General features: G+C 33.6%; 1 protein-coding gene across 3 annotated transcripts; it reads left to right on the top strand.

The window, feature by feature from the left end:
• Positions 1-5,280: 5,280 nt before the first annotated feature.
• On the top strand, positions 5,281-9,425 carry LOC107932956 (probable serine incorporator). 3 transcript variants are annotated; one of them, XM_016865085.2, is made up of 12 exons: positions 5,285-5,540; positions 7,078-7,377; positions 7,455-7,528; positions 7,612-7,771; positions 7,851-7,875; positions 7,984-8,073; positions 8,150-8,321; positions 8,402-8,475; positions 8,560-8,629; positions 8,777-8,907; positions 8,977-9,050; positions 9,119-9,425. In XM_016865085.2, exons 2-12 carry the CDS (start codon positions 7,152-7,154, stop codon positions 9,178-9,180), a joined length of 1,158 nt encoding a protein of 385 aa, XP_016720574.1. In that variant the 5' UTR covers positions 5,285-5,540; positions 7,078-7,151; the 3' UTR covers positions 9,181-9,425. The 3 variants fall into 3 exon arrangements, with proteins under 3 accessions (XP_040952883.1, XP_016720574.1, XP_016720572.1); XM_016865083.1 differs by having other exon boundaries at positions 5,288-5,540; positions 8,705-8,907; XM_041096949.1 differs by lacking the exon at positions 9,119-9,425 and having other exon boundaries at positions 5,281-5,540; positions 8,560-8,673; positions 8,977-9,056.
• Positions 9,426-10,055: the final 630 nt, after the last annotated feature.

The raw sequence follows: 10,055 nt of genomic DNA, 5'->3' as shown, positions 1-10,055 counted from the left end.
CCGTTTGTTAATCATGCGTACTCGATGATTATGCAAGAAGAGTCGCAGAGAAAGCATAGTTCTAGTAATGTTGGGGATGACTTGGTTCCTTTTTCTTCAGTTCAGATGGTACAGAAAAAACGATTTAATGGTATTTGTGACCACTGCAAAGTTAAGGGACATAAAAGAGAGACTTGTTATAAACTCATCGGTTATCCTGCAGATTTTAAGTTTACAAAGAGGAAAATGAATGTTTCTTCTTCTTCGGCAGTGAATAATGTTTCTACCCCTGACTCTGCTTGTAGTAGTGAAGTACTGGACTCTAGTGGGTCATGTCCGACAGCACCTATGTTTACACAAGATCAATATAACCAGATCATGCGTTTGTTGAATAAAGACCCTGTTGTCGTTGAAGCTGCTACCAGTATAGCAGGTATGGTGGATCTTGGTAACAAATGGATCATTGACACTGGGGCCACTGACCATATACTGTCGGATCTTCATTTCTTGGAATCTCCTGTTGCATGTCCATTAGGGTCACCAAGTGTTAGGCTTCCAAATGGGTCTTCAGTCTCCGTTACTCATACTGGCACTTGCACAATTTTACCTAACCTTTCATTGACAAAAGTTCTTTATGTTCCGAATTTTCGTTACAATTTACTTTCTGTTTCCAAACTTACCACCGATCTTCATTGTATGGTTTCTTTTTATCCTCATTTTTGTCTTATACAGGATCTCTCCAGTGGAAGGATGAGGGGGATTGGTAAAGCACAAGGTAGTCTTTATATCCTGGATCCGTCTCAACAGACTATGGTTTTACCTCCTTCTTTTGTTACAATGGCTTCTACAGATTCATCCATTGCTTCTATAGATTCATCCATTCTTCGGCACCATAGACTTGGTCATGCGTCGGTTTCGAGACTGAACAAGGTTCCTATTTTTTCTTGTACAAAATCTGCTATTGACAGTATTCATAAGTGTCCTGTTTGTCCACTAGCTAAACAAACCAGACTTCCATTTCCTATTCATAAGTCTCGTGCTAATACTGCTTTTTCTCTTGTGCACATTGATTTGTGGGGACCTTATCGAGTTTCTACTCATAGTGGTCATAGGTTTTTTTTAACGATTGTTGATGATTACACACGAATGACTTGGGTTTATTTGTTGCGCTCTAAGAGTGATGCTCTTATATGTCTCAAACAATTTTTTGTGTTGGTTAAAAATCAATTTTCTACTGTAATCAAAACTGTTCGTAGTGATAATGGGTATGAATTCTTTAAAAATGAATGTACTGAATTGTTTAATATGTCTGGAATTGTTCATCAAAGTTCATGTGTTTATACTCCTCAACAAAATGGAGTTGCTGAATGAAAGCACAGACATTTACTAGAAGTCGCCCGATCCTTAAAATTTCAGTCTCACGTGCCTAGCAAATTTTGGGGTGAGTGCGTTTTAACTGCCTGTTTTTTTATTAATCGTCTTCCTACGCCTATTTTAAGCTGGAAATGTCCTTTTGAGCTATTGTATCATAAGTCACCTGATTTTTCTCGATTAAAGGTCTTTGGTTGTCTAGCTTATGCTACTAATCCTAGCTACCATGATAAATTTTCTCATAAGGCTATTCCTTCTGTATTCATGGGTTACTCTCTTGTACAAAAAGGATACTTGCTGTTTAGTCTTGAAACCAAAACCTTTTTTGTTAACCGAGATGTTGTTTTTCATGAAACCATATTTCCTTTTAAGATTCCCACCAAACCGGTTTTGCCTTTTCCTGATGTTGATCCTTCTATTTTTCTACAACTTGAACCTTCCTCTTCCTTGTTTATTCCATCTTCTTCATCCTCTTCATCTTATGTACCCGAGCCATCTTTTAACCCTTCTATGCCTACTGCTGTTCCTTTACGACGTACTACGAGGTCTGTTAAGCAGCCTCCTTGGATGAAAGACTACGTTTGCTCTAACCAATCGTCCACTTCTTGTGCCACAAGTTTGTTTCCTATAGTTGCTGTTTATTCTTCTTCTCATTTGCCTATTCATACTCAATTGTTTGCTGCTCATGTTTCTTCTTTACTTGAACCCCGTACTTATGATGAGGCCCTTTTGGATCCTCGGTGGGTTGATGCCATGCAAAAAGAGATTCAAGCTTTGGAGGCTAATGGGACATGGGAGATTGTTCCTTTACCGCCTGGCGTTGTTCCCATTGGCTGCAAGTGGGTTTACAAAATTAAATATGCTTCTGATGGTTCGGTGGAACGCTTTAAAGCACGGCTTGTTGCTAAGAGATATAATCAAAAGGCTGGTATTGACTTTCATGACACTTTTTCTCCGGTCGTTAAACATGTCACGGTTCGGACGGTGATAAGCATGGCAGCCATTCATAACTGGCCTCTTTTTCAGATGGACGTATACAATGCGTTCCTTCAAGGAGACCTATTCGAAGAAGTTTATATGGAAATTCCAGTTGGTTTTCGCAGCCAGGGGGAGTCTCATGTATGTCGTCTGCGTAAATCGTTGTATGGTCTGAAGCAAGCGTCCAGGCAGTGGAACTCGAAGCTTACAGAGGCTTTAATACGAGGAGGATATGTACAAAGTAAATACGACTATTCCTTGTTCACAAAGAGGGATGGAGGTAACATGGTTGTTCTACTCATATATGTGGATGATTTATTAATTACAGGCAGCAGTGCTAGCATGATAGATGAATTGAAGCAGTTTCTGCATTTGAATTTTAAGATGAAAGACTTGGGTGTATTGAAGTTTTTTCTTGGAATTGAAATAATGAGATCAAATAAAGGGATTATATTGAATCAAAGGAAATATGCTTTGGAGTTGATAGCTGATTTGGGATTAGGAGAAGCGAAGTCAGTATGTACACCGCTGGAACAGAATTTGAAACTCACATCAATTGAGTATGATGAGTCGGTACAAACAAAGGTGGATGGAGATGATTTAGTCACGGATGTTACAATGTATCAAAGGTTATTGGGAAGATTGATATATTTGACAAATACACGACCAGACATAACGTTTGCGGTTCAACATTTGAGTCAGTTCATGCACAGACCAAAAAAATCGCATTTAGAAGCTGCTTTTCGGGTGGTACGATACATAAGGAAAAATCCTGGTCAAGGTATTCTATTATCTGCAGCAAGCAAGACACAGTTGATTGCTTTTTGTGACTCTGATTGGGCTTCATGCCCCATGTCTAGAAGATCGGTGACTGGTTTCTGTATAAAAATTGGAGAATCCCTTGTTTCGTGGAAGTCAAAGAAACAGACCACAGTTTCCCGATCATCGGCAGAAGTGGAGTATAGAAGTATGGCAGTGGTTGTAGCAGAGGTTGTATGGTTGAACGGTTTATTGAAAGAAGTTAGTCCCAATCAATTTGATAAATCATTGGTTCTTTCAGACAGTAAAGCAGCGTTGCAAATTGCTGCTAATCCCGTTTTTCATGAGCGGACAAAGCATATAGAGATTGGCTGCCATTTTGTAAGAGATAAAATCAAGGATGGAACGATTCAGATGCAGCACATTAGAACAACCGAGCAACTTGCTGATTTGATGACAAAGGCCTTGAGCATCAAACAACATGAGTTTTTAGTATCCAAGTTAGGGGTTAAAGATATATATCAACCCTCAACTTGAGGGGGAGTGTTGAGAAGTTAATGTAGTTAGTAGTTAGCAAAATTAGGCAGTTACAAGATTAGTTAGCTAGTTAAACAAATAGTCTATAAATGTAAACATACTCTGTGTATTAAACATGCATGTGACCTAGTTAATGGAGTGCATGCATCTTTAATTAAGCCTTGTCATTTTTTAGAGAATCTAAATCTTTTCTTAAATACATAATAAATCGGCAATCAATTCAAACTCATCATCATTATATAATTTTATTTTCTTAATTACTTAATTAATGTCCAATTACTCAAATTATATTCTTTAAAAAAACATTTCAATGAAGAGCCAATAATAAAGCTTGAATCTATGCGATTATTATTATCTAAAATCTAATTTAAGAACGAGTAATCGTTTTAGTTATAAAATTATAAATCTAAATATCAAATACGTGTTTAATTGTATTAAAATATAGGTTTATTAGGATATTTTACCTATATTTATTATTAAATAAATTTTAAAAGAAAATGTTTACATTACGGCTGTGACAAAATCTAATTATTATTAATTTCTCTAATTGAATTAGTGTTACAAATTAACCAAATACTAATTCAGCAACAAAAATAAAAATTGTATATGTTTCCAAAAACCAATCAAAGCCTAAATACCAATTTTTAAAATAGCAAAGAGACTAACACCATAACTTGACCAATAAAATAAAGGGATAAAATTCAAGATTACATATGAACTTTGGTCTAATGTGTGATGTTATATATGGATTTTTATTTTCTGCAATTTTATACATTAAATGTTGATTTGATTCAATATTCACAAATTACTAACACAATTACCGATATAATACCATTTTAGGTTAACATATTGCATATACAAATAATTATATTTATTCAATATAAAAATAAAACGACATATTTATTTCTCTAAATGTGTATAATTGAATCAAAATCAAAGTTTCATATTACATTTGAACTACTACAATCAAAATTTCATGTATCTAATTGTATTAAATCAAAATTTACATATCAAATTATGCATTGAATCAAATTTTAAATATAATTTTAATATTTATCTCTAAAAAATTTCATAAATTTATGGTATATTACTAGCTGATTAGAGTTTAATAGCGTGAATACAAAGCATTAAAAAAAGTGATGAATATTGATTGAGTCGAATGATAGTGAATTTGATATGTTTCATGTAAAGTTTGATATTCAGACATTATGGGTAAAAAAATCAAGAAAATTTTTTAAGGTGTAATTTGATAAAAGAAGTTTAATTTGGTGTAATTGTACACATGAAACACGAAATGTGATTCATATGTGTAAATAAAACTTTGATTATGATCATTGTACATTTTTAAAGAAATAAATAGATACATTTATTTTCATATTTGATTAATATAATTGTTTGTGTATCCAATATATCAATGTAAAACAATATTAATTCAGCATTATTGTTAGTAATCTGTAAAAATTGAAATAAATTAAAATTTGATGTATAAAATCAAAATTCATATATGATATTATACATTAAATCATAATGAATGCATAATTTTGATATTTATTAGAAACAACAACATTGAGGATGTTTGGCTCTTCACTTAAAGTTTTGACCGGAGATTAAATTTATTGAAGTTATAAACAAGCCTTGTAAGCAAGGATGTATAGGAGAGGGGTACAATAAGCTTACGCCATGGGAAAAGTGAAAGATGATGATGAAGAAACCCAATTACATACCCCAAAAGCAAGCTCTCCATCTCTTTTTCCCTTTATGGTACACACACAGATATATTAAAGAAACGGAAAAATCTATATCTCTTTCTTCTTCTTCTTCTTCTTCTTCTTCTCCTGAGATAGAAGGAGCTCTCTATTTGTAGAGAACGTTGCCGTTTTGGGATTTTAAAGCTTTGGACTAATCTCATTTTCCAGGTATACATATACGTTCATTTCTTTAAGACTGCAACTTTTATTCATGCGTTTTTCGGTGCGTGTTTATGATTTTGAAGAAAAATGTTTTGTTTCTTTCTATACTAATTTTCTTCATTTCACACCAATCCAATCACGAAAGGTTCGTGGTTAGATTTTTCAGAATTAAGATTAAATTGATATAATGTATAAATGTTGAAGATTAAATATGTTATTTTTAAAAGTAGGATAAAAAAGAAATAAAATTGAATAGTTTGATAACTGTTTTGTAACATTTCAGAGTTAGGTGACTAAAAAATAAATTTACTAATAATTAGATGATTATTTTGTAACTTTTCATAGTGAACTGATAATTAAGTGACTGCTAATATAAATTTACGCTAAAAAAAACTCAATTTTCTTATAGAAGCACACTCCCAACTTTTGACATTTTGATACTATGATTATTTAACTACTTTTAAATATTTAATTTTTAAGTTAGTTAATTGGACCAAAAATAACCAAATCAAACGTGAAATCAGCAGATTTTGCAAAGGTTAAAATTGTACCAAAACAGTAAAAGGACTGCTTGCAATTGAAGAAAAAGATTTCAAAGATTCCTCCACTCTTTTGTTAATTTCCATTCAGGTTCTCCATGCACAAATAACCCATCTTTATTTTTTTTGGTGACATAAATTTTAATAATTTGCATTTTTTGCAATGCTCTTTTTTCAGTTTTGCATACAGCAAAGAAAAAACAAAGATTCACTGCCAAATTTAATTTAGATGCATCAATTTCTTATTAAAGTAAAGATAAAAGCTGCAAGCTTACCCTGCATTGCACGCAATCAACTTAGGTTCTCATTTCTAACCGGTTTATTTCTAAGTTGGTTTAAATCATTATTTGGGTCTAAATTTCATAATTATTTTTCCCTTAGGGTCTGAACTTTTTTTTTATTATAAAAGTTAAGTCTTGAACTTAGCAATTATTCTCACATTGGGGCCTAAACTAGGCAACTGTTACCACATTGGGTATAAACTTTTTTTATCTAAATTAGTCTCGAACTTGACAATTATTCTTATATTGGTGCTTGAACATGGCAATTGTTCCCGCATTGAAGCCTAAAATTTAGGGTTAATTTTTAAAATTAACAATGTCACAAAGTAAAACAAAACTAAAAAAAAACCAAATTACATAATGTATAAATATTGAGGGTTAATTTTTTTATAATCAAGATTAAATTGATATAATTCACAAATATTGAGGGTTAAAGTTGCTATTATACTAATTTTAAAAGTTACCACAGTTAGCTCACTAGTGACCAAAAAAGACAAAATTAAATAATTAAGTGATAAATTTATAATTTTTTATAGTTAGGTGACCAAAAGGAAATTCTAACTATAGTTTAAGCTGAAAAGAAAAGAAACCCAATTTTCTTATGGAAGCACGATTTTCAATAACTCCCACCTTTTGACATTTTGGTAACGGTATCATGGATCCACTATGACAAAAAAATGATTATTTAAAAATTTTTTTAAAACAAGGTTTCCATTTTTGCAGTGAACTGGGAATCTACTGTTTTTTTTCCTTGCTACTTTCTTGGAACACAATGAAACCTGTAATGTAATGTAAGAATGGAAGGTAGTACTGGAAGGTCCAAAAGTGAAATGGAAAGTGGTTCAACAAGCAACAACAATGAAAGTCGTATAGCTTTCAAGGAAGGTTCCTGGTTTGGTCAGTTCAAAAATGGTTCCAACCCTTGGATAGCTAGATATGTCTATGGTTTGATCTTCTTAGCCTCGAATTTGTTAGCTTGGGCGGTCCGAGATTACGGCCGCAACGCGTTCCCAGAAATGGAAAGTAAGACGATTCGATTCAATTGTTTTGTCTCCGACATTGATTTCCCTTACATAACATGTTTCACGATGTGGTTGCAGGACTGAAGAACTGTCAAGGCGGCCGGGGGTGTTTAGGTGCCGAAGGTGTCCTTCGAGTGAGCTTAGGATGTTTTGTATCCTTTATATTATGTCAAATTTGATCCATTTCTAAATTTGTGTTGCATTGTTAATCTGTTACCTTAACTTTATATGTTAGGCATTTTATTTCATAATGTTCCTTTCAACTGCTGGTACTTCAAGTCTTTACAATTGCAGAGACACATGGCATTCAGGATGGTGGTCCTTCAAGATCGGTCTTTGGATTGCCTTGACGGCAACCGCGTTCTTAGTGCCTACTTTTATCATACAGATATACGGTTTGTGTTCTATTCATAAGTTCTGTTTTGTTAATAGACATCGATGGTCTTAACACGTGTTTTCCGGTTGCTCGTGTAGGGGAGATTGCGCATTTCGGTGCCGGGTACATGACAGATTCATGTTATAGTATGTTGAGGAAGTTGAAGATGCTTCCTATGTTATAATTATTCAAATCTTAATTGTTTTAAGATTGTTTTCCTTGTTCTTATAGGGTCTTTCTCTTAGTTCAGCTTGTGAGTGTTATCAGTTTCATTACATGGTTGAATGATTGTTGTCAATCAGACAAAACAGAAGATAAATGGTAAGTCTCGGCCCCGACTCGAACCGCACGATCGTGATCGTAACAATATTGATGAAAATTTACTTTATTTCTTCAGCCATATCCATGTGATGTTGCTTGCAATAGCTGCATATATTATATGTATAGTTGGGATCATCATGATGTATATATGGTATGCTCCAGAACCGTCTTGTCTACTTAATATTTTCTTCATTACATGGACACTGGTACTCATTCAACTCATGACGAGTGTTTCTCTTCACCCAAAAGTACGTACTCAAACTTCTCCGGATTGTATAATCCCATAGCATGATTTGTAACCTAATGAAGTGCATGATTTGTGAAACAGGTGAACGCGGGTATCTTAACTCCGGGACTCATGGGACTTTATGTAGTATTCATCTGTTGGTGTGCGATTCGAAGGCAAGTTTTTTAACCCTTTTGCAGTTTTGAAAACCGGCGTTGGATCGAGTAAATGTTAACCTATTAACATTTATGTGTTTCCAGTGAACCAGCTGGTGAAAATTGTATTAGGAAAGCAGAGGCTTCAAACAGAACAGATTGGCTTACAATCATAGTAATGTTTCATTCTTTCGAAAATGTTTTACGGGCCGAGACACGGTGATTAAACTCTTTTTGTGTTTCTTTCCAGAGCTTTATCGTCGCGTTATTGGCTATGGTTATCGCTACGTTTTCGACCGGCATCGATTCTCAATGTTTTCAGGTTAAAAAGGAAGCACCTGCCGAAGATGCGGTGCCGTACGGTTACGGTTTCTTCCACTTCGTTTTCGCGACTGGTGCTATGTATTTCGCGATGCTATTGATCGGATGGAATACTCATCATATTATTAAAAAGTATGTATTACATTTGAAGAATCACTTATTTGATAATAGGACTGGTTGTGACATGGTTTGATTTCGCAGATGGACGATCGATGTCGGTTGGACAAGTACTTGGGTGAGGATAGTGAACGAATGGCTAGCCGTCTGTGTTTACTGTAAGTACATAACTCGACTATTATCGACGAGTTTCGGACGATCCTTAAGGACTTGATATTTGTTGCAGTGTGGATGTTGGTGGCTCCTATCATATTGTTGAGGTGCAGACAAACAAATGAATCTGCATGAAATGGTGATCAGTCATGGATTTATTTTATTGCAATTGGGTCCTTTGGATTCCATTGTTGCATAAAATGGTAACCATTTGCTGAAGCATAGTAGGCAATCGGTTAGATGGGGATGTTTGGATCAAAGTGGGGGAATGGGAAAATACAAAATTATACTCAAAATTTGTGAAAGCAAAATGCCTAATTAATATTTGTTAATACACATATTGAAGGAAGATATAAACTTCCTTTCATTTCTTTAGCAAATTTCTCCAAAATCCACCCTTTTTTTTTTCATCGAAGTTATATACAAGAAAATTTATGATTATAACATCTAATTAGCTTCTACATTTGAATAAAATTTAAGATAAAAACTTTGTTTTTACATCGTAAGTAAATAAGACGTGAAGCTATGTTATTACAAATAATGAATGATAAAATGATCATTTCGAACAAAAAATATGATAAGAACTTGAATTTAAAAATAAAAATAGGAATGATTTTCATTAAGATAATTAAGTTGACCATTTAATTGACGTGCTTTGTCAACTTTATACGGTGAGAGAATTTAGTGATTTCACATATTTGTTCAAGTAAGAGTCTGTGTTTTTTAGTATCTCGTCATTTTTGAATGACTTTACTTACCTACCAAATGATTAAGTTATTAGATAGTGAAAACTATACTTACATGTGCAAAGTGAGGCTACAACTTGTGAGTGTTGGCTTGAGATTAAATCATTATTCTTTGTGTTGTGGTGATGTTAATGGATTGATTTTCCGAATAAAACATCACAGATGTATGTTAAGTCTAAATTGCGTTAACAATATTTATATGCAAAGTTAACCATATATATATATACAAAATTTTATTGTTATGATCACAACTCTTACCACAAT

Source organism: Gossypium hirsutum, chromosome D07 (assembly GCF_007990345.1).
Source record: "Gossypium hirsutum isolate 1008001.06 chromosome D07, Gossypium_hirsutum_v2.1, whole genome shotgun sequence".
Classification (NCBI taxonomy): Eukaryota; Viridiplantae; Streptophyta; class Magnoliopsida; order Malvales; family Malvaceae; genus Gossypium; species Gossypium hirsutum.
Note: the sequence above shows the minus strand (reverse complement) of the source record. Positions and strands in the feature narration are given on the sequence as shown.

Coding starts and splice junctions, on each gene's coding strand:
- LOC107932956 (XM_016865083.1), top strand. CDS start 7,152: ATGGAAGGTAGTACTGGAAGGTCCAAAAGTGAAATGGAAAGTGGTTCA. Junction 8,074..8,149: donor GACAAAACAGAAGATAAATG/GTAAGTCTCGGC, acceptor TTATTTCTTCAG/CCATATCCATGTGATGTTGC. Junction 8,476..8,559: donor TGTTGGTGTGCGATTCGAAG/GCAAGTTTTTTA, acceptor ATGTGTTTCCAG/TGAACCAGCTGGTGAAAATT.